Source organism: Stegostoma tigrinum, chromosome 5, assembly GCF_030684315.1.
Source record: "Stegostoma tigrinum isolate sSteTig4 chromosome 5, sSteTig4.hap1, whole genome shotgun sequence".
Taxonomy (NCBI): domain Eukaryota; kingdom Metazoa; phylum Chordata; class Chondrichthyes; order Orectolobiformes; family Stegostomatidae; genus Stegostoma; species Stegostoma tigrinum.
This window is the reverse complement of record NC_081358.1, coordinates 5,941,637-5,966,207: the sequence shown is the minus strand read 5'-3', so window position 1 is coordinate 5,966,207 and position 24,571 is coordinate 5,941,637. Positions and strand designations below refer to the sequence as shown.

The 24,571-nt window shown below is 40.4% G+C and overlaps 1 protein-coding gene across 1 annotated transcript in view; it reads left to right on the top strand.

Moving 5' to 3' along the window:
* Positions 1-24,571, top strand: part of itga9 (integrin, alpha 9) — a 389,128-nt gene that overhangs the window by 130,514 nt on the left and 234,043 nt on the right. The window contains exon 15 of the mRNA XM_048530144.2: positions 9,301-9,458. Within this exon, the coding sequence (XP_048386101.1) occupies positions 9,301-9,458 (158 nt within the window). The remainder of the gene's footprint in view (positions 1-9,300; positions 9,459-24,571) is intronic.

The window sequence follows — 24,571 nt, the reverse complement described above, 5'->3', positions numbered from 1 at the left end:
CCAATAAAGCCACACACACTGTTACCACACTGCTGGTGAAAACATTGGTGAAAATGAGTGAGGTGCTGTCAGGTCAAAGCTAAGGTATCTGTTGTCCTTTTTCATTTGACAGATTTGGAGCTGCACTTCTATGATTGAGGGGTGCTTAGATTCATTTGACTATTGCATTTGATGTAACCTGGAGTTGACCAAATCGTCCGTACAAGATGATGTGCAACATCAGCAGCCTTGTGCCTGAGATGTATCCTGCTGCTTGCTATTGAAATCATTCAGTGCCACTGAGCACTTTATGTGTTGTTGATATTGTAATTGCTACCAGGTAGCTGGGAAATTGCTGCTGAGCAGAGATGCCACTGATTTCCACGCTGCAGATGTTAGCTATGAAATCTGTGGAAAATAACCTCCAAGGGGAGGCAATGGCCTGGCAGTATTATCACTGGACTGTCCATCCAGAGACCCAGGTAATGTTCTGGGAACTGAGGTTCGCATCCTGCCATGGCAGACGGTGCAATTTAATTCAATAAAAATTTGGAATTAAGCAACTAGTGATGGCTGTGTGACCATTGTTGATTATTGGGAAAACCCACCCGGTTCACTAGCATCCTTTGGGGAAAGATACTTGCCTGGTCTGGCCTACATGTGACGTCAGACCCACAGCAACGTGGTTGACCCTTAACTGTCCTCTGGGCAATTAGGGATGGGCAGTAAATGCTGCCTGGTCAGCAACGCCCTCATCCTGTCAATGTAGTTTAAAAAAATTCTTGTCTTCTCCTCAGTGCCCCGTATTTTTTTATCTTGCTCAACAATCTTGTACGACACTTGGTGGTTTTACCTGAGGGTCAGCGCACCCAAGAAGAAGGGAGTGATTGAAGGGCGAGTCCTTCATGGTAACTTCAAAGGGTGCAGGAATTGAGCTCATCACTCTGCGTGACAGACCAGCCATCCAGCCAACTCAGCTAACTGACCTGTCTGTGCTATCCCTCCCATGTAATCCTGTGCAACAGGAAAAAGAACAGACCTGTGTATTATTGTAATGGTGTTGTTCACCTAGTGGTCGCTGTGTTGATTGTATCAGGGAATGGCATGACAACGAGGATTTAGGTGAGTAGTAAATGTGGGCGGATGAAAGTACGAAGCAGTGAGTGGAATGCTGAGATAGAACAAGCTTGAATGGCAGACTGAAGGGGCTGGGAGTATGCTTATGAGCACAACACGGTGTAGGTAGGGTATTTGCCTTTTCTGACCTGGTTAGGTCATTAAATTGCTTCTTGCAGTGAATTTAGGAGCAAGTCAAAAAGGTCCTTCTGACCTCCCAGGCCATCTCCCGGCGTACTTCTTATGTGGCAGCTGTAACACAATTGTGTTAACCTAAGATGTTAAGCAATAATATGTGGAGTTCAGTGAATTGTGACAGAAAGATGCACTGAACATACAATCGGGTTAACTCTTTGACGTCAAATTCCCTATGAACGTCTCATTTAATATCAAGGCAACTGTTCCAGAAAATTGTCTCTAAAACAGGAAATTCACTACCTTTGGGAGTAAAGATATTCTGCTACTCCCAGTCTTTGAAATTAAAGTTTTCCATATTGCCACACTATGTTTGATAAGGTGTTTCTTTGAACTTTGTTTGTACATACCTCACAACATTGACACTGCTGCCTGCAGTCAATTTGCAGCAAAGCTTTACATATTTTGTTTTGAAATTATTCAGTCCTATTCTCCCTTGCTGATAACCTCTTTCTCTAATATTATGTTAGTGAGTTCTTTTATCAACACTGCTGCATTCTCTTCCTCCTCCAATCTCCTTGTTCTTGTTACAGGTTGCCTCATCAGGAGTATTTTTTTTCATTTCCATTGTAGTTAGGTCTCAGTGATAGGTAATACAACATATCCTTGAAACTAGAATTGTGCTACTACTAAGCTATTCCTATTGTGTGTCAATATGTATATAAAACTTTTGATCATGTAAATGACTGTAAGTATGTAAATAATACTCTTAATAGGATAAATGATTGCACCCTATTTTTTATCCTTGCTGCTGTATTTCTCTTATGTTTTCACTTCTTGCATCATTTGCTTTGCATTGCTCCTATTTTTATCCGTGTTTTGTTATTTATATTTTGGTTTCCTGAACTAAAATATGCACACATGGACCTTATAAAAACTTACTAAACGTTATTGTAACTACCTTATAATTGAGGTCAGAAAATAGAGAATCAGGAAATAAACAGCAGAATCTATCGCATACTGGTGACAAAGTAGAGAACAGTGTTGGATAAAGACAGTTAATCATCCAGGGTGGGGAATGTCTGGGATCTTCACTGGGATCAGTGCTCGATCAGTCTAATATTACCATTTACACAAGTGATTTGGAGATGCGTAGGAAATACGATACCACTACATGTCAATGACATCAAGTTGGATGGTATAGATAACATTGACAAAAAGTGATGAAACACAAAAAGACGTTCATTAATTTGCAATATACAAGGTGTAGAGCAGGATGAACACAGCAGGATAAGCAGCATCAGAGGAGCAGGAAGGCTGACGTTTCGGGCCTCGACCCTTCTTCTTTAACTTGCAATGTGTGTGTGTGTAAATGGCAAAATATTTCAATAAAAATAAATGAGAGCTGCATTGCCGTAGGAGGAAAGAGGAAGCCATGTACTTTGAGGACGCATGAATTTAAATGTGGTGGAGGCACAGCATCTAGAAATACAGATTCACAAGTCATTAAAAGTGGCCTTCAAGGCAAAAGAAGCAGTATGGTTAATTTATATAGTTCAGTCGTAAAGAAGCAGTATCAGTCTACTCTGTCTGTGCTGACTTTCTGTCAGAAATGCAATTATATCCACTCCTCTGGTCTTGCACATTAGCTCTGTAAATTCTTCCTGTTTAATTAGACAGAGAGTTTTCATTTGAAAGATTTTTTTTTGACTGAGATAGAGTTGAAAAACAGACAAGTTGACCTAAATCAGTATCAAATGAGCCCTGCATACAGATCTGGCCTCCATATTGCAAAATATATTGAAGTGCTCAATAAACTGCAAAATCTGATTTACCAGTCAGGAAAGGTTGGATGCAATTGTCAGTAAAACCTGAACAGGCTAAGATCTTTAAGACCCTGACAAATAGGATCAGAGGTAGACTGTTTTGCTCCTCAAGCCTGTTTTGCCATTCAATAGGATCATTGCTCTGACATTCCTCACATCCACTTTTCTGCCCTTTTATATAACCTTTGATTCTCTGACAGATCAAGAATCTATCCATCTCAGCCATAAATGTACACAGAACTTTGCCCCACAGCTTTCTGAGGCACGGAGTTCCAAAGACTGTCATCTCTTTGAAAGAAGAAATTCCTCTTCAGTCTTAAATTGGTGCCCTTTATTCTGAGGCTATGTTCTCTGATCCTAAACTCCTATGACGGAAATCATCCATTTAAGCCTGTCAAGCCCCTTAAGGATGCTAAATGTTTCAATGAGATCACCTCTCATTCTTCTAAACTCCAGTGAGTGGAGTCCCAACCGGTTTAACCTTTGTTCATAGGATAATTTCTCCGTACTAGGGATCATAGTAGTTAAATTTCTCTGAACTGCCTCCAATGAAATGATACTTTTGCCTGAATAAGGGGACCAGAACACCTCCCCATACTCCAGCACATTGTACAGTTGCAGTAAGATTTTCCTGCTGAGAAATAGACTGATCGCAGTTGTCATATTATTGAAGAAGTTTGATAAGGTAGACGTGGAGAGGATTCTTCCATTCATGGGCAATCCGTAAATATTGGATAGATGCCAATAAATGCAACAAGGAACTGAGGAGAAACCTCTCGGTGATAGAAAATCAATACTCAAGATGCCACAGAATGGCTAGATACCATATATGCATTGAAGGACAAGCCAGATAAGTACTTGAGGGGGATAGAGACTGATAATATGTTGATGGCAAGAGTTGAATTATAATGGATGGAGACTCATGTAAAGTATAACTACAGAATGTGTTGAATTGTCATTTCAGTGCAGTAAAGTTTTATGAAGTATTTACATTATCTTTAACACTTTTTATACTCTGGGCTTTGTTTTCATTTCGTTTAATCTCAAGTAATTTCCACTGTGGCTACTTTGACACTAAGGTTGGTAGGCTTTCAAAAATAATACCATCGTGGTTCTGGAAGATCGGTTTATTCAATATCCAGTTTTGATGGTTTTATAATACAACTGTCATGATATTACATTAAATTAATAAACAAGTAATGTAACTTAGTTCCTAGGACTCAAAATGATTAGTTCTGGATATCCGAGTTGCTTGCCCAGCTGTGGAATCCAGATCATTCCAAGATTTCTAAGTTCTCAGATACTTTTTCCTGGTGCTATTTAGCTGCCGCAGATTGTGCATATGCGTCCAATGGAATCTGTAGATGCTCCTTATGACAGTTTCCCATGATCTTATGTGTTAGCTGCCCCAGCATTCATTTAGCGTTGCCAGTTACTATGGCTTGTTGTTCAGCGGCTGCCTTTTTATTTACTTGACTTGTGTGTTATTCTGAAATTTCACCATTCTTTCACTTTTAGCTTTGACACATTTTATTTGTTCACTGACAGAAACGAGGCACAATTTCCCCTCCTGTCATTGACTCTGCCTTTTCAATATATTCAGGGCTAAATGAGGACTATTTCGTTTGAAACCATGCAACTTTTAAAATTGTATCTTTCATAATAATTAACTTTCAGCTACTTCCACTTTTATGTTTATTTCTTCCTGAGCTGCACTAATTCCTAGGACAGCTGTAGCTGACAAGCTAGCACCATGAAAGGCATGACAGATCATATAGCCCCACACTGTGCTGCTGTTTCAATATATCTGATTTCTTTCGGCTAGAACAAGCCGGATCATCATACACTGGATCTTGGGTGTAGCAAAACTGGCCCCAAAATGCTGACTACAAACAGGCCTCAGAATATAAATGTGCCATGACTGTCTTACAAAAAAATTAAACGCAAAGAACCAGAAGTAATCTTTACCCTACTTGCCGCAGGAATTCCAGCAGAAATTGTGGCGAGTTGAAATTACTAGCAAGAAGAATCCCCTGTTTCAAGAAGAATAGAGCTTTATGCTGGTAGGGATGTGGGGGAGGGGTGATATGCAGCTAATGGTCCATGTAGATGTTGAGGAATGGTATAAAAAGGCCTTCATGTCATCCCACCCACCAAACATATCACAATTTATAATAAACAACCCTTTAATGAATATTAAATAGACTACAGTTGCTTACACATTTAAACGCCTATAGTTGTGCTCCTGCCTGGAAGGAGGACCTTTATCTAAATGTAGTACCTGTGCAGCTCTGTTCGTTCTGGATGCTCCTTCATCTCACCAGAAACATGTTACAGGAAACAGCTGGAAAGTATACAGTTTGCTTGTAGGAAAACAAAGCACAGCCCTGTTAAATTGGGAAACTCTAATTAAAGCAAATGAAATGGAATAATGAGACTTTTGATTTTATGAAAACTGTCATTTCACTGTTCTCCCTTGTGGTTGGTTATTAGGCTCACCCAATAACTCGGCGTGAGAAAGTTACTCTGATGTGACACCGTGGAAGCAGTTGTTTAGCCTAACGTTTTGATGTGACCCTCCAGATAGGAAGTTAGCCTTGTTTCAGTTTACACACAGAGGGCAATGAGGAGGCCATTTGGCTCCTCAAGCCTGCTCTGCAACTTATTGAAATCAAGGCTGGTCCATGATTTAATGCCAGAGAGTTGTTTTTTGCCCTGTATTCCTTCATACCTGTGACTGGTACAAATCACTGACTGAGTAATGATTGCTGATTGCAGAAGACAGTTCTAAACACAATCATTCCCCTTTGCACAGAGAAGTGTTTCCTTAAAACGTCTAACTCAAATTTCTAATCTATGCCTTCTAACCCTCAAAGTCAGCAGAAATAGGCTGGTAAGCCCAAGAGGCTGAAAGGAGAGGTCTTTATGTGATACAAGGAAGAGTCGAAAAAAATTCAATCTTATGAAGCAAGGTCAAAGCTTATGTGGGGCTCAGAGACCCATCGATAAGTGATAAAGACTTTTCAGAATCAACCAGATAGCGGTTACTAATATTGGTTCAATCATCAAGTTAAAAACTGACATAATTACAATGTCAAGAATAAACAAAAGAACAAATGAGCCAAAAAAGTTAAGGAATGGAGCAAAGTAAGGAATGGAATTGGAACAGTTTAAAGAAAAAATTGCTAATTTTAATTTAACCTTTATTCATTAAGTTAGTAAAATAAGGTGAAAGAGGAATGGCAGACAATTTGATGAATTCCAACTATAGTGTATGGGAGTTTGCAGAGAGTGTTTGTTCCAACAACTGAGTCATGAATTTTGCCTTCTGACGCTTAACCAAACTGCCCCGCTGACTGTCAGTGCAGGTACCTTCTCCCTTTGATGGGGAAAGTCCACAGCTTTCTTTGCTTTAGACACCTCCTGAACATTGACTCAGTGTTTCTTGCCCAGTACCATTAGCCCTAATCCCTGGCAAGGACCCAGTAAGGTGCATCCATAGACTAACAATTCATATTAGTAACTGAATGAAACAATGGAATGTCTTGTAGCCAGATTTATTGATGATGCAAAGTTGGATGGAAAACATGAACAAAAACAGAAGTTTCTGGAAAAGTACAGCAGGTCTGGCAGCATCTGCAAAGAAAAAAACAGTGTTAATGTTTCACGTCCGGTGACCCTTACTCAGCAGACCCAAAACATTAACTTTGATTTTTTTCTTCACAGACGCTGCCAGACCTGCTGAGCTTTAACAGAAACTTCTGTTTTTATTCCTGATTTACAGCATCCACAGTTCTTTCGGTTTTTATTTGAATAGAAAGCATGATGTGAGGAGAGTACAATGGGTCTGCAAAGAGTTATAGACTGGTTAAATGAGTGGTCAAAACATGAGCAAATACATTATAATGTGGGAATTTGTATGATTCCACACTTAGGGAGAAGAATTGAAAAGCAGAATATTATTTAGATAGAGCGACACTGCTAACTATTGTGTCCGGAGTGATCTGGATTTACGTGTACATGATTCAGAGAATTCTGGCCTGTGTGTACTACAAATAGTTAAGAAGGCAAATGGAATATTGGTATTGATTGCTAGGAGACTGGCTATTCAGGTCGGGAAAATGTACAGGACCATGGTAATACTGCAGTTAGTGCACTGCATACAGTTTTGGTTTCCTTACTTAGGGAATGACATGTTTGCATGGCGACAGTTCAAGAAATTAGCTTGATTTGTGAGATCCTTGTCTTGTAAACAAAGATTGGACAGACTGGGCCTGTACTAATTAAAGTTTAGAAGAATGAGAAGTGATCTTACTGAAAGATATAAGATTTTGGGGATGCTTGAAAGGGTGGATATGGAAAGAATGTTTCACTTCATAGTAGAACCTAGAATAGTTTCAAAATAAGAAGCCTCTCACCTAACATGCTGATAAGGAAAAACATCATCTCTCAGGGGTTTGTTTTGAACAGGTTCAAGGCAGCCAATGTTCTACTTCTGCTTCTATTTTTTATTTTAGAAAGTAAGAACATTCTGCAGGTGTAATCAATTCAGAACTTTATATAGCCACAGTGTTCAACTTCTCATCTTTTGTATTCGAGTCTTTGTGGTATAGAGATCATGATTCCATTATCCATTTTAATTGTTTTTGCATCGGTTTATATAACTTTAACCTACATGCACACACTGCAAGGTTTATTTAACTTTCATTGCTTCTGGTTTTTTACATCTATAAAGCACTCCAAACTATTCTTTAAGATCCAACTTGTGCAATCATACATTTGCCCATCTTGAAATTCATTTGTAATTTTACCAACTTAATATTCTATTACCTTTTTGCAATTTTATGTATTCATCTACACTATTCACATGCAAATTATTTATTATTCTATCACATCATCTAGGTTATTGATTACACTGAATAGTTGAGGCTTTAACACAGATTCCTCTCAGACATCATTTTCTGTATGCTATTAATTAGAGTATATGACCATTATCCACATCCTCTCTCTAGCTAATTTCGTAATCAGTCAGTAATGTGCTTTGAGTTCCATGAGTTTCACTTTAACTATTCGTCTCTCTTATGGGACATTGTACAGATTTACAGAAGACATTTACTAAATTATATTTATAGGCATGCCCCTTTTAATGTCATTATCTTTTGTAGAATGTACTTTTGGGTTTGTCAGGCATGATGTAGCCTTTCCAAACCCAAGCTGTTAAGCCTAAAACTTCAGTATGATTTTGATGGTTTATCTAAATTATTCTTAACTGCAAGCTTGCTGTGTGCTTTAATCACTAACGTTATTGTGCATTCCTGCCTCTCACATCTGAGCTTTGGCAAAATTATACACAACCTCTTTCGAACAGCGTAGAAGCAAAGCTGCATCAAGTTGACAGTGGCACAACATTGAGATATTAGACTCCCTGAAGATGTGGAATACAGGTTTGTCATGTCCAGTCTTGCAAGATGACCAGTCAAAATCAATCAAGGTGTCCAGCTGTGCTCTGTGCACAATATCAGCCTTGGCAGGCTTTTTCTTCATTATGGGCAGAGTGTAACAGTAGCTGATATTTAGAAGCAAAGAAACATCTGGGAGAAAGTTCTTGTTCAAAACGTTGAATAAATTTATGATTCTGTTTCTACTAGATATCAGTGTATCCAATGGTGTTATGCTGGGGTGGTGTATGGGGCATTGAGAGCTGGAGGGATAGATAATCTTTGAAGGTAAAGGAAAATGCAGATTTAACCTCACTCAGTTATGTCTGGCTGGGCCTGAGGGGCACAGGCAGAAGCTATTGAGTGAATGAGACAGCAGTGAAATTTCACATCGGAAAACGAAGCAGCTTTCTAATAACACTGAGACTGAAAATGCATTTCTGTGTGACTTCTTAAAATACTTCCTAATCCCCCTGTTCAGACTTGTTAATAGGCATCTCTGGAGCAGATAAGATTTGTAAACAAGGTCTGCCACCTCAGAGGTAGGAATACTACCACTCTGCAATAAGAGTCCCTCACTCTGTGTGACTCTTTTTAGTATCCTGTGTGATATTTTAAAATGTTGTTTTATATCCAAAAGTGATCTTGCTGTGTGATTTTTTAAGATTCAATATTATTTAAGTAGGTACTGATACTATTATCCTTGGTGTTCCCATGTTAACCAGATTACCCTTGTTTGGTCTGCCTGAACGCTGGACGTCTACTGTAATGACTTTACTGATACTTAATTCAATGCTTCATTGCAGAATTGATTTACAATCTGACGGCAGATGCACTGAAGAAACAGAAAGGCCTGCAGGCCAGGGTTTACATTTATGCCAGTGAACCAATGAGCCAGATCATGGAGAAAATTGAGCTGTCCTCCGGGAAAGAGAGCTGCAAGCGCTACTTTGTCATTGTCAAGGTCAGTCCACTATCTCATCTAACAATCAGATAAATTCTGGGGACATTATGCAAACCTCTAATTAGTTGATTTGCTTTATTTACTGTATGGAGTAAGTTTGCAATTTTACGAACAGAAAGCTAGTGTCTTAATGGCTGTAAACTGGATCAGAAGCAGACAGGTCCAGAATTTCCACATGCAGGCTGATGTGCCAGCTTGTGCATGTTCCTTCCTGTGGGCTTCTTTAGAAATGGGTTTTGGAAGGAAACGAATCGTAACTGTCTACTTAATTGGATAGCCAATTAAGGCCCTTAAAGAGACAATAAAGAAAATATTGGAGATATAGACCAACTCCTCCACTGAGGCCAAATCCGAGCCAGTGAATGGAAATGGCTTCCTGGTGGAAGGGGTTGTGTGGAATGGGGGTTGTCGGTGGTGAGGAGTTGGCGACAGCCATAACTCGCCATCCCGGTATTCCATCGTTATGACTGTAGACTACCATGTGGATGGATTTCCCCTCCAATGTATTAATCTGGCAGCGTTATTTTTAGTCAGTTTTCTTTTAACCATTTGTAAAAGTCTTTGATGGGCATCTCCATGTTGATGGTTTCCCCACTCTTCGAGCTACATTGGTAACTCTGATGGCGAGGCTGTTGACCAGGCATTTCTGGAGAGGCTCCTTTTCTGTTCTCCAGCTGTGGGAGCTTGCCCACACTCTTCAGTTAGATGGCATGTATGTGCCCTCATTGACCAGGTAGGAAAAAAATGACATCAGAGCCCAATGCAGGGGTTTGGAATACAGAAATTCTGCCTGACGCGGTAGCCCCAATCCCAGAATGAAAATCCACCTCCAGCTGTTGACATGTAAAATGCCAGATTTACACCGCAGTGCAGTACCAATAAGGAGCTGCTGTCGGAGATATCATCCTTCAGATGGGACGTTGACCTAAGGTCTTGTCTTCCTGCCAGGTGGACATTATGGTAACATGGCACAATTTGAGGAAAGATTCTGATAGCCGTTAGCCTTCCATTAGCATCAGTAAACCAGATGGCTAGGAATTTTTGTGCTATTTGTGGAACTTTGATAAACAAGTTGGCTGCCCAGTTTTCCAGCAATGAAGACACATCAAAACTCATTTCATCACCTGTGACACAGTTCAGAAGCCCAAACTCCCTGAAAGATGCCACATAAATATAATTTTCAGTGACATTATCTATTTTAGCCAATTGCTTGCAGAATCAGGAAGCTGTTAATTTCCTAAAATACTGTCAAAAAGTGCTGAAGAAACTCAGGAAGGCTGGTGACACCTGTGGAGAAAGAAACAGAGTTAATATTTTGAGTTCAGTATGACTTTTCTTCAAGGTTGGAGAAGAGCTATATTGGATCCAATATGTTAACTCTGTCTCTGCCTCCACTGATGCTGCCAGACCTGCTGAGTTTCTCCAAGATCCTCTGTGTTTATTTTAGATTTCCAGTACCTGCATTTTTAATGTAACTGTCAATTTCCTGTTTGAAGCCTAAAGACTCATATTCAGTAACCTTGGCATCAGACTATCCCATAACTTAGACATAAATGTGAAGTTTAGATCTATTTTTGTCCAGTCATGTCCTAGAGTTTGTTTTCCAACATGGCAAAAGGGATTGGAATTTAAGACTACTTTCTTTACGTTACTGTAAAGCGCTTGGAACATCTTGAGGTTATGGTAGGTGCTATATAAAGCCAAGCCTGACATTTGTTTTACTTGCCTCGTTCTTTTTAAAAAGTTTTCTATTGTTATAAAGCCCTGAATTGCTTGCCACCCCCATAGTCAATTCTGCTTTGAGAATAGATTAAATCTTTGACTATCTCTTGGTGACTGTTTTGAACCTTTTCCACTGCATCTGCATTAAATCTGTTAACAATAGCTAGACCGAGTGCCAGAAATGGATAATGGGTGGTCTCAGCAATTTTTTTCCCAGATTATCGGCCTATCTTTCTTGGATGTGTTTCTAGAACCTGGCATCCTGTGAGCGGGTGTTTTGTGCTCTGTTTTTTTTGTCTTGCAGATATGACTCACTGTTTTCATTTCCAGTTCATTCAAATCTGCTTTTATCAGCCCGTGCCTTGATAAGATACCTTTGTCCTTTCTGTCATTGTGAGCTTTCTCTTCATCTCCAATTTGTTTTCCTGTTAGAGTTTCTTGAAATACTGTGGGCTTCCAAACCTGTGCCCTTAAATCTGAATCTCTCTTGTTGGAGTGACCACTGCTGCCGCAGAACTGAAACAGCCTCGATCAGTGTTGTGAACAGATGATATCTGTTGCTGCCACCGCAGTGTGCAATCCTTTTTATCCTTCTCAAGCTGTCTGTGGACTTTTATACTATTAACCAAACCATCATTCATTGGCAGCTCTCCTTTATTGTCTAACAAACCAGGTTTTCACTCTCCTTTTCAGCTGTATTCACTAAACCTCCTTCGAACCTTTCTCAGCTCACACCCATACAGATACACCTGGAAAAAGAATCTGTAAAGCTAATCATTTTGGACTTTGCCACAATCTTCATTTCCTAGCCATCGATACAATCCCTTTTCTTGGCCACTGTCGAGCGGAACAAGGTTTTTACAAAGAGAACTGCCGATGCTGGAGAATCTGAGATAACAAGGTGCAGAGCTCGATGAACACAGCAGGCCAAGCAGCATCAGAGGAGCAGGAGAACTGACGTTTTGGGTCTGGACCCTTCTTCAGAAATGGGGGAGGAGAAGGGGGTTCTGAAATAAATGGAGAAAGGAGGAGGTGATTGGAGAACGTGGATAGAGGAGCAGATATTGGAAAGAAGATGGACAGGTCAAGGAGGCGGGGATGAAGCCAGTAAAGGTGAGTGTAGGTAGGAAGTAGGGACGGGGGTTGGTCAGTGAAGTGGGAGGAGCAGGTTGGTGGGAGAAAAGGCAGGCAGGTTAGAGAGGCGGGGACAAGATGGGGTGGCCTTGAGATGAGGTCGGGGGTGGGGAGATTTTGAAGCTTGTGAAGTCCACATTGAGACCATTGGGCTGCAGGGTTCCCAAGTGGAATACGAGTTTTACAAAGTTGGCATTCTACTTAATGCTAGACTGAACTGTTGATGTCATACCCTTGCCATCGCCAAGACTACCTACTGTGATCGCCACAAAACCACCGGTTTCTGCATCATCTCAGCTTGTTTACTGCCAAACCCCTCACCTTTGCTCTTTGTAGCTTCAGGCTCAAACATTCCGATGCTGGCATCTGGACTTCTGCTCTCCATAAATTTGAGCGCATCCAAAACTGCAGCAAAGTCTATCCTGCACCAAATCCAGTTCACCCATAGCCACTGTGCCTGTTGGCCTATATTGGCTCTCAGCATCCCCGTGCTTCAATTTGAGAACTCTCTTTCTTATGTTCAAATTTCCCTGTGCTGTTTTTTCACTTTTTCTGTAAACTCTTCTAACCCGCTGATACTTCTGTGTTCTAGTGACACTCGTGTTTTGGGTGAGCTTACTTCCCTGGCCTCACTATTAGTGGCCATGCCTTCACTGCCTGATCCAAAGCTCAAGAATTTCTACTTATACGTTTCAGTGTCACATAGAACATAGATCATAGAACAGTACAGCAGAGTACATGCCCTTCAGCCCACGATGTTGTGCTGACCTATTATCCTCCTAAGATCAATTTACCCTGCATACCCTACATTATACTATCCTCCACATGTCTATCCAAGAGTTGCTTAAAAGTTCGTAAAGTATCTGATTCCACTACCACTGCCGGCAGCACATTCCACGCACCCATCACTCTCTGTGTGAAGAACCTACCTCTGACATCTCCCCTATTCCTTCCACCAATCACCTTAAAATTATGTCTCTTTATCCAACTACACACAACACACTTTAACATTTTTTTTTGACCGAAGCTGTTGTAATGTATCACTTTGGTATTTTTGTTTTCTTAGTCACTGCTGTTCAAAATATTTGAGCAGTTTTTAATTCCTAATTAATGATGTTGTGATACTCTACAGAATTTTATATTGTACACACAATTAATGAATGAATTGTAAGCAATTAGTTATGGTCTTGAATGCGCACAACCCTATTCAAAAGCATAATCTAGTTTATGTTCTAAGTTGTTTTAATCATGGTTTATGGATTTCAACTACACTTATAGACAGAAATGATTTGCAGTTTAAAAGCTTCCAAAGTGATTGACAGACCAGTGGAGTTTTTAAAAAGATTTTGCCAGTAATAGATGATAGTTTTGTATCCGTCAATGAAGTAACCTCAGAGGGTTATGTTGTGAGCTCGTTAATGTAAAGTAGCTTTAGATATGCACTGCAGCTAAAATCATGTTAATGCAATAAATCAATAGAATGGTTCTAGAGTAGGTCATGAGTATAATTTCACTTCCAAGACCTAAGCACATAGTCTAGGTTGATACTTCAGTGCAGGACGAAGGAAATGCTGAGATATCAGAGGTGCTGAAAATCAACTGAGATACAGAGCTAATATGGATGGTATAAACTGTTTATACAGTGCTTTTGGGAAAAGAGGTTACTGGAATAATATTTCTACCACAGGTTACCCCACTAAAACAGTTTATGTGGTCATTAATCCAGTTGGTTGCGCATTTCTGTTATGTGCAAGGTAGCTTGTATATTTCCTAGATCACAACAATACCTAGAATTAAGAAAGCATTCAATTGTGTCTATGAAGAATTTGATCATATTCCAAGGTCATGTTTATTAATGCAGGTAGAACAACCAAACAGATGGATGAACTGAACTTCAGTTACAAAATGAAGGCAAGGGGGGCATTTCACAAAGTCGGGTTTGGATTTTAAACTCAACTTACCTTTCAAGATTGAACAGTGCAGAGCAACAATTTATTTGGTGGATAGCTACTCAAATTCATCTGAAGACAGTTCCAGTTTCACATGAAAAAAACCCAAAAGAACTGAGGATGCTGTAAATCAGGAACAAAAACAGAAGTTGCTGGAAAAGCCCAGCAGGTCTGGCAGCATCTGTAAAGGAACACAGTTCATGTCTGTTCTGAGGAAGGGTCACTGGACCCGAAATGTTAACTCTGTTTTTACCTTCACAGGTGCTGCCGGACCTGCTGGGCTTTTCCAGCAACTTTGCTTTTGTTCCAGTTTCAAGCTCTTATGCTTGACAGTTTTCCATTTGTTAGATGTAACTACCTGGTATCCATGTGATCTAATGGTAATTTACTTCTTCAAATCACAGCACTATCATCACTCATAGTACTATAAACAGCAATAACTCATATTTCAGCAATTCATAATTACTGAAGAAGGCAACTTATTTTATGCCCTTCTTTAATATGATTCCTGTGTCCAAACCATGGTCCACCCAAGATTGCACCGATATTCACTTCCTACACTATTGATGCACAGTAACGGTTGTGTGTACCATCTACAAAATGCCCTGTGGAAATTCACCAAGACTCCTTAGACAGCGTTTTCTAATCCTCTCACTACTACCAGTTAGAAGGACAAGAGCAGCAGATATGGGAATGTGGGACTATCACCACTTACAAGATCCTCCCCAAGCCATTCACCCATCCTGATTTGGAAACAGATTGCCGTACCTTCAGTGTCACTGGGTCAAAGTCCTTAAACTCCTTCCCTAAATACTTTGTGGGTCTACCTACTGCAAATGGGATGCAGTGGTTCAAGAAGGCAGCTTGCTGCCCCACTCTTAAGGGCAATTAGGAATGGACAATAGGGGCTGGCCTAGTCAGTGGAGCCCACATCCCCTACATAAGTAAAACAAAATTCACGACACCTGTTAAGATATAGAACATAGAACATAGAACAGTACAGCACAGAACAGGCCCTTCAGCCCACAATGTTGTGCCGACCATTGATCCTCATGTATGCACCCTCAAATTTCTGTGACCATATACATATCCAGCAGTCTCTTAAATGACCCCAATGACCTTGCTTCCACAACTGCTGCTGGCAACGCATTCCATGCTCTCACAACTCTCTGCGTAAAGAACCTGCCTCTGACATCCCCTCTATACTTTCCATCAACCAGCTTAAAACTATGACCCCTCGTGCTAGCCATTTCTGCCCTGGGAAATAGTCTCTGGCTATCAACTCTATCTATGCCTCTCATTATCTTGTATACCTCAATTAGGTCCCCTCTCCTCCTCCTTTTCTCCAATGAAAAGAGACCGAGCTCAGTCAACCTCTCTTCATAAGATAAGCCCTCCAGTCCAGGCAGCATCCTGGTAAACCTCCTCTGAACCCTCTCCAAAGCATCCACATCTTTCCTATAATAGGGCGCCCAGAACTGGACGCAGTATTCCAAGTGCGGTCTAACCAAAGTTTTATAGAGCTGCAACAAGATCTCACGACTCTTAAGCTCAATCCCCCTGTTAATGAAAGCCAAAACACCATATGCTTTCTTAACAACCCTGTCCAGTTGGGTGGCCATTTTAAGGGATCTATGTATCTGCACACCAAGATCCCTCTGTTCCTCCACGCTGCCAAGAATCCTATCCTATGGTTCACATCACTTGACAAAACCGAATTGCATCCGTCACAATTATGGACATTTTAAAATACCCACTTCCGATGATGTCAGCAATATCTGGCAGCATCTTGTGGGCTCCTGGCCTTCCCCATTTTCCAGGCTGTTGAATACTGCCACTGCCAGTAATGGAGCAAAGAATCCTGAATTTGAAGCTTTGTAAAGCACTCTGCCCCATGTCAGGACAGGAAAATTGAGTTGGGAGATCAGGACCCTTCTGAACTCAAGGTCAGGTTTGACAAGTGAAAGTCATTTGAAATCAGAGGCTAGATGTTGGTGAAACCCTTTTTTGTTAAAGGGTTCCAATGAGATAAATAGGAAACCAATTCAACGGGCAACATAATTAGTAACAAGATAGGAAATCTGACTTATTATATGCAGAGAGTTATAATCTGGATTGTTTTGCCAGAAAGGACGGCAGAAGCACATTGAATAATAACATTCAAAAGGATATGTCATAGAATCTTACAATAGCTGAACATAAAAGAAAGTCACAGAGATAGTAGGAGCTACTGATGCTGGAGAATCTTCAGAAGGGCCCTGACCCAAAACGTCAAGCTTTCCTGCTCCTCTGATGCTGCTTGGCCCGCTGTGTTCATCCAGCTTCACACTGTGTTATCTATAAAAGGAAGTCATATGGTTCGTTGGGTTTCTGCTGGCTCCTTCAACAAATAATTCAATTCATCCTACTCCCTGGTCTTTGTCCATGTTTCCTGCGATTTTATTTTCCCTCCATAAATTTGTCCAATTGTCTTTTTGAAAGCTCCCTTTGAATCTGTTTACAACACCCCATTAGGCAGTGCATCTCAAGTCCTAACTACTCATTGAATAAAAACACTTTTCCCTATGTTACCTTAATTTATTTTGCCAGTCACCTTACCCCCTGGCTCTCGACCCTTTATCTATTTGGAAATAGTTTCTCTTTACTTCTTTTGTCCAAACACTTCATAATTTGGAAGTCTCCTGGTAGACATCATCTTATCTCTGCTCTAAGAAGAACATCTGCAAATTCTCCAGTCTGCCTATGCAACTATCATCTCTCTCCATCTCTGGAACATTCTAGTGATAATCTTCTGTACTCTTTCCAAAGACTCCACACCCCTTCTAAACTCTGGTATTCAGAATTGGACAGTGTATTCCAGCTTGTTTTTAACTGTTATTTTCTAGAGGCTCCGAATAAACCCCTGGCTTTCACACTCTGTGCCTTTATTTATAAATAAAGTTGATGCTTAGGGTGGGACCCATCTTCAGAGATCTTTTCCAAAACCTTTCTGAAGAAGGGTCCTGACCTGAAACATCAACTTGCCTGCTCCTCTCATGCTGCCTGGCCTGTTGTGTTCCTCCAGCTCCACACTGTGTTATTTCTGGCTCCGGTATCTGCAGTTCTTACTATCCCTGTAGTTAATGGTATATTTGAACTATGTGTGGTAGTAAATTCACATTCTTATCTTGGAGTAAGAGAGGTTAGCCATGCTTGAATAGAGATTAGAGAATATCAGAGACAAGCCTGCTACACTGCTGGACCGTGTTTGTGATCTTTGATCCTTTCATGCTTGACTTTGCATCAGAAGTATGTGACTCTCTGGTCAAACTTGTTTGCAGCATTTTGACTTAAAATTTGTCATATCACAATTTTTTACTCACAAGGTAGAATGTTCCGTTAACACTCTGATCATCACTTTAAAAAGGAGCCCATGGATTTTTGAATCTGTCCCATAAACAAACCAGTTTACAGCTAAGTATGAGATAATTGTGGATTCAAGTCCAGATCCAAAATTTGAGCACATGATCGAAGATGATGTTGAAATGCAGCACTGAAAGACCACTACGCTGTTAGAAACACTATCTTTTGGATGTGATATTGTATCAAAAGAGCCATCTGGTTCTTAGGGTGGACGTGAAAGTTACCACGGCACCACACAAAGAAGTGCAATTAAGCTCTCCTCGCACCCTGACCCATCTATCTCCATCAACACTCCCAAAGAGGGAGCCATAGAACATAGAACATAGAACATTACAGCACAGCACAGGCCCTTCGGCCCTCAATGTTGTGCCGACCTGTCATACCGATCTCAAGCCCATCTAACCTACACTATTCCATGTATGTCCATATGCTTGTCCAATGACGACTTAAATGTACCTAAAGTTGGCGAATCTACTACCGTTGCAGCAAAGCGTTCCATTCCCTTACTACTCTCTGAGTAAAGAAACTACCTCTGACATCTGTCCTATATCTTTCACCCCTCAATTTAAAGCTATGCCCCCTCATGCTCGCCGTCACCATCCTAGGAAAAAGGCTCTCCCTATCCACCCTATCTAACCCTCTGATTATTTTATATGTCTCAATTCAGTCACTTCTCAACCTTCTTCTCTCTAATGAAATCAGCCTCAAGTCCCTCAGCCTTTCCTCGTAAGACCTTCCCTCTATTGCAGGCAACATCCTAGTAAATCTCCTCTGAACCCTTTCCAAAGCTTCCACATCCTTCTTATAATGCGGCGACCAGAACTGTACGTAATACTCCAAGTGCGGCCGCACCAGAGTTTTGTACAGCTGCAGCATAACTTCTTGGTTCCGGAACTCGATCCCTCTATTCATAAAAGCTAACTGATCATAGGTCAGTTATCTCATCCCAGTTGTTATAGTCCATCAGTAGGTACTGCATTTTCCTGTTACAACATCAGTAACACTTAAAGTAATTACTTGGCTGTAAGTTCACTTAGGATAGTCTAAAGGTGTGAATGTTTTATTAAAATATGAGTTATTTGATTCCCTTAGTATCAAATGTTAATGGTTTACTTCAATATTTGAAACTGGGTTCTCAGCCTGAGCTGGGAAACTGGTCACTATAAACTTTGCCTGAGCTTGTACTCTTAGCTCAGGCAATCAGAATTCTATTAATTTTAGCAAAAAAAAATTTGATGCAAGACGCAGTTTCAACTATTAGTGCCTAATGTTCAGACAGCAGTGGTTAATGAACGGGTTAAAAGAGGAGTTCTTTCATGGAGCTGCCTCCTGCCTCAACTATTGATACATTCATTTTGACATGCTTCAGCTACACAAGCAGGATATTTATTATTGTTGGATTGAGAGTGGTGCATTTTTTGCACCTCAAGTGTTTTGCTGTGTTGCCCTCCGACATTGTAAATTTGGAGGTTTTATTGTTTGAAAAATCCTGTTGTAAAGAGTACAAATATAAATTGTTTCTAAAAATAAATATGAAAATATAACTTGGGGAATTTGTTCTTGCCAATTTACATTCAGTGAATATTGTGTTCTTCAAAATGTTCTCCACATGGTAATTGTAAATCAGCTTTACAAGCAATACTAAAAGTCCGTGGTCCCTGGTTTCTGAAGTATTCACAATCACTTGCACTGTTTACAAGAGGTTTTGAGATAACAGTCCAGGCCTTGAATTTTCGTTAGGAGTGTTTAAGCAAAAAAATTTGAGAGAAATTGAGAATATGTCTTGGAATGTTGACAGATTATGGGAAAAACTACCATGCTGCAATACACACTGCCTAAGAAGTATAAAAATAACAACTATTTATGGATGCCCACACCCAACAGAGGTAAATGTTCTCCCTGTCTCTCCCCTAGGACTTTACAAACAGCAATCCTCATATTTTAAGATAACATGGTGTAGAGCTGGATGAATGCAGCAGGTCAAGCAGCATCAGTGGAGCAGAAGGCTGACGTTTTGGGCCTAGGCCCTTCTTCAGAAATTCTTTCGCATTTCTGAAGAAGGGTCTAGGCCCAAAACGTCAGCCTTCCTGCTCCTCTGATGCTGCTTGGCCTGCTGTGTTCATCCAGCTCTACACCTTGTTATCTCAGATTCTCCAGAATCTGCAGTTCCTACTGTCTCATCCTCAGAATTTACCTTTGCACATATGATTTTCATTTGATCTGTACATCAACAGTATGATCTATTGAGCAAAAAAAAAGCAAACATCTGAAAGAAATGTTTGGAACAGCAGAGTTAATTTTCAATTAAGGTTTGGGGACCTGACACCCAGATCATTTCTGCGTCCCAACCCCACACTGCATCCGTGTCACTGACTCAGGACCAGACAGGGGAAATGGAGGAACAGTATTCCAGATTGTGGAGGAGTCCAGAATTGGTGTTCACAATCTGAGGATATGGGGTAAATTATTTAAGGCTGAAATGAGAAGAAATGTTTTCATCTAGGCTGTAGTAAGCCAGTGGAAATTGCTGCAACAGAAAGCATTGTATGATTTCACGAAAGAGCTTGATGTAGCACTTGGGGCTAAATGGATCAAAGCATATGGGGCAAATGGCAGGAATAGGATATTGAGTTGGATAATCAGCCATGGTCATAATAAATGAGAAACAGGCTTGAAGGATGGAATGCCTTACTCTTGCTCCTATTTCTGTGTTTCTATCACAGTGCAGCTAGAGACTGTTTGCTCCATCGTACTTGCACCTGAATTAGCTTCATCACTTGGTGCTATCCTCTACTTGCTCCCCACGACACTAGTTTGGAATAGAAAGGTGTTGGTTAGGTCAGTGGTGAGCATGGCATCTGATTAATGGGATGAAGTACTGCATGGATGTGTGAGCTGGCTCTAGATTGAAATAGTCAAAAGGCAAATGGCAACCATAACAGGAATGCAGTAAGGAGCAGACATCAGAGACCCGGCAGATTGATGGTACATACAAGTCAAACAACTCGTCAGCAAATAGTTTATCTATTCTTTTTGAAACACTTTTTTTTCATTATTTTTCTTCACCAATTGCATTGCTCCTGACAGCTGAACACGTGTGCACCAGCCTATTTGTTTTCCCATACTTTACTTTGAATGGCTCTCTCCCCTTCCTTGCCTATTCTCCCAGCTTGTAAATATCAGCCTGTTCCAGAGGCATTGAAAGATTGACATGCCATCTCAAAAGCTCTCTTCTCAAAATGAGCCTACTCCAGACACTGCCCCCCCCCCCGAGGTGTTTGAAAATCAAACCCAACATTTCTTGTTGCGCTTCAGAACATACTTTAAAGCTAGAGAAAATGGTAATAAATTCCGATGTTTGCTAATTCCCAGATTTGTCTTCTGGTTTTCGATACGGACATGGTAGAAATCTGGTGTCTTGTTTTTGAATGGAGGTAGGCCAGAGCAAGCACATAGCGGGATAATTTTTCCCGATCATTGCATATGAACATGCTTCAAGGTCTGAGTATAGATGAAGTCAACCCTGAAGCTAATTCTGAAGTTGATTCCTGTACCCTTTCACTATTCAAAGCAACAGTCTGATTAATGTCTTGTGTTTCAATCTATCCAAACTGGAAGGGGGTGGAATTTGGCAGCTCATGCTGGCACCTGGAACTGTGGAAGAGAATGGACTCTCTCTGGGCCTTGAGGCATCTTTCCTGGCTTGAAAGAATTCCAAATAATGTTACATTTTTAGACTTCGCTTGGCCTCTTTTGACCATTCCACAGCTGATGCTGTGGTTCATCTGGTAGGGCTAGAGGCACATTGGCCTCTCACAGACATAGAATTTAAAGCATTGTGACAGGGCCACTGATATCATCTGGTTTAATGAGGTGTACTAAATGGATGGGGATGGGGATGCACTAGGACCAGGCTGGGTAAGTTGTGTTAAAATGTTTTTCAGATCTTGGACTGCCAAAGAAACGTGTGCACGCAATGATAAAGCAACAAGAAATGAAACAGTGATGTAACCTCTAGAATGCACTGTTACTGTAATGATGTGCAATGCTGATTTGTTGATTTCCAACCTTATTCAATGAATAGTTGGCGAAATACAGTCTGCATTCCAGCCCATGTGTTATTCATACAGAGCCCTCTGCGTGTGAAATTGAAACAGAAGTGCTGCCAATAACAACCTGTCCAATTGATTTGAGTAACCCTGTTGCTTTATTTGCCTGCAATTTAAGTAACAAGGCCTCAAAGTTTGAAGTTATTGAATGTGCCATTTGTGGACACACCTGTAGACCACCTGCATATGGCCAGCCCTTCAGCTGCGACTAACTCAAAGCCTTCCAGTATTTGTTCAGTAAGTCATCTGTGATTCACACTGCTTAAATGAAGTGGAACAATTTCTGGATAAACAGTAGCTATGCTGAAAAACTGAACATACTTGTACACCACCAATATATGTTCACATTGTTGGATTTCTCTGGTGTCTCTGAAAATTTTCACACTATCTTTGACTTCCAGATTTTTGTTGCTTGGAACTCTGGTTCTAATTAGGTCAAACAAGCCCCTGTCCTAAAGTACAATCAGGCAGACGAAGTTTGCATAAGAAAGATAGACAAGTGTGCATGGATAATTATAATGGACAAGTGTGGATGAAGAAGAATATAGGGTAAGAAAGCAAAATAGTTAAAAGGCAAAGGAGCAAATGGAAAATTACAGAAAATTCTCAATACTTTGATGGACTGGACTTCTTTGAGCTTACAATTAATAAGAGGACAAGGGCAATTCAGTTGATAGAACTTTGATTTCCAGAGGACATTTAATAAAGGTCTCTTGAGGTTTTAACAAAATTAAGGCTCTCGGAAATTAAAATGGAAATGAAAAATTTGTTCACTGGATTCAAAAGAAATTTACCAGTAGAGAGAAAGAGGATGATGATAATGAAAAATCTTCAGTCTGTGAGGCTCTGATTAATAGAATTCAGCATTGATCTGGCCTGTGTCCTGAACTATTAACAATAACAATGAAGATATAAATAGTAGTACCACAGTAACATCCAATTTGTGTCCAAATTGTTGGTCTAAGTGATGCATTAAAAGGATCACTTTGCTAACTTCATGGTCGTGGGAAAACTGGGCACATTCAAATGGAAATATATGTATTGGAGGCTGAGGAGATGCAGCGGTGTTACAATATGAATGAACGAAACAACAAATATGAAAAATGACTAATGCAATGATTTGCAACTGGTAATTTTTGTAGAAAATAGCTTCCTTGATTTAATCTCTCATCCGTAGCACCAAGTAACTTTTCATCCTTGATAACTTCAACTTCCATCTCAACTTGCATTACCACCTCGCATTGGTTCATTCCCTTCCTCCTGCCTTATTCTCTCCTTTTGTATAAAGGCACCTTCCCTTATTCATGAGCTGTTGCAGTGCTTCTTTACATGGGATATATTGCATCTGTGGTGCATTAGTGATTAATGAAGTCAATGGTTAAATTTTTAATTCCAAAGATGTAGTTTAAAACTTTCTTAGCAAACCGTTGGTGTAACTGTATATTGAAGGAACTGACTGGACTGTGGAAAAATCTATTTGATCTGGTTCTCCCCTCTCAAAAATGCTCATTAGCCTCGGATTATCTTCAAATGGAAAGCAGACTTCTACCTCTTCCTTATTAGCAATTGTTTCTTAAATTTCTATTTGCCTTCAACAATGTATGCAAGAAACTAAACTAACTGTGCACCATCTTTCAGTCCACAAGGCCAAAATTCCCTAAATATTAATTATTCCATGCTGTCTTACCCCTGAACTGGAATTGCCTCTAGTTTCTTACCTATCTCTGTTTATGTCGTTTCTGAATTCATCTTCTTCATGAGACTCAACTCTTGCTTTCTTGACTGTATTTCCACTAAGCTGCTGACCAAGCAACTTCCTTCCTGTCTGCAATTTTAATTAATGTTGTTAACTGAAAGAACTCCTAAAATCACTGTTCCCTTCCCTAGCGACCATAATCAGTGAGCTTTAGTTGGAGGATGTGTTTCTTTTAACTGTTCGGTATGTGTATGATTTGGACAAACAGCAGCACGATATTATTAGAGGATTGCTTTATATGCATTACCCACAATTAAATGCACTGGTTTCACTGCCTCTCACACATGAAAAATACATTTAAAGAGAATAGTGTATGTTTATAAGTTGTAAACAAAAGGAATAGTTCATAATTCATGTGATTGCCCTATTCTAGAAAACATGTGTTATGGACCTGGTGGAAGAGACACATTGGCTCCTGAAGTGTGGTTTGGTTAAGTTTTACAGCTAGTGTCATGTACTGAAGTTGTTTGCTGGGTTCTGAAAAAGAGGTGGACTTCCTATGAGTTGTAATGTTAATTGCTTGGCCATGCTAGTACCTTGAGTTCACTTGGCAGCAATGATGAATGCATCTGGGGATAGCTTTGGAAATCTCATGATAGTTCACTCTCTGGTTCTTAAAGCCAGCGCCAAGGACTCAGATTCGATTCCACCCTCGGGCAACTGTCTGTGTGGAGTTTGTACATTCTCCCGGTGTCTGCATGGATTTCCTCTGGGTGCTCCGGTTTCCTCCCACAGTCCAAAGATGTGCAGGCTGAGTGGGTTGGCCATGCTAAATTGTGGGTAGTGTTCAGGATATGTAGATTGGGTGGGTTATAGGGGGATGAGTCTGGGTGGTTGCTCTGAGGGTCGGTGTGGACTTGTTGGGCTGTAGGGATTCTATGATCTATGATCATAGATTTTATTGTCTTTTCAGGTGCTACTGTGTCTTCTGCAGACAGCACTTAAACACTAAAAAGGGAGACCACTGTAGAGACACTAATCCCTGTCTCACTGCAGTATATGACATTCACTATTGGATTCACCGCATGACTTTTACAAATA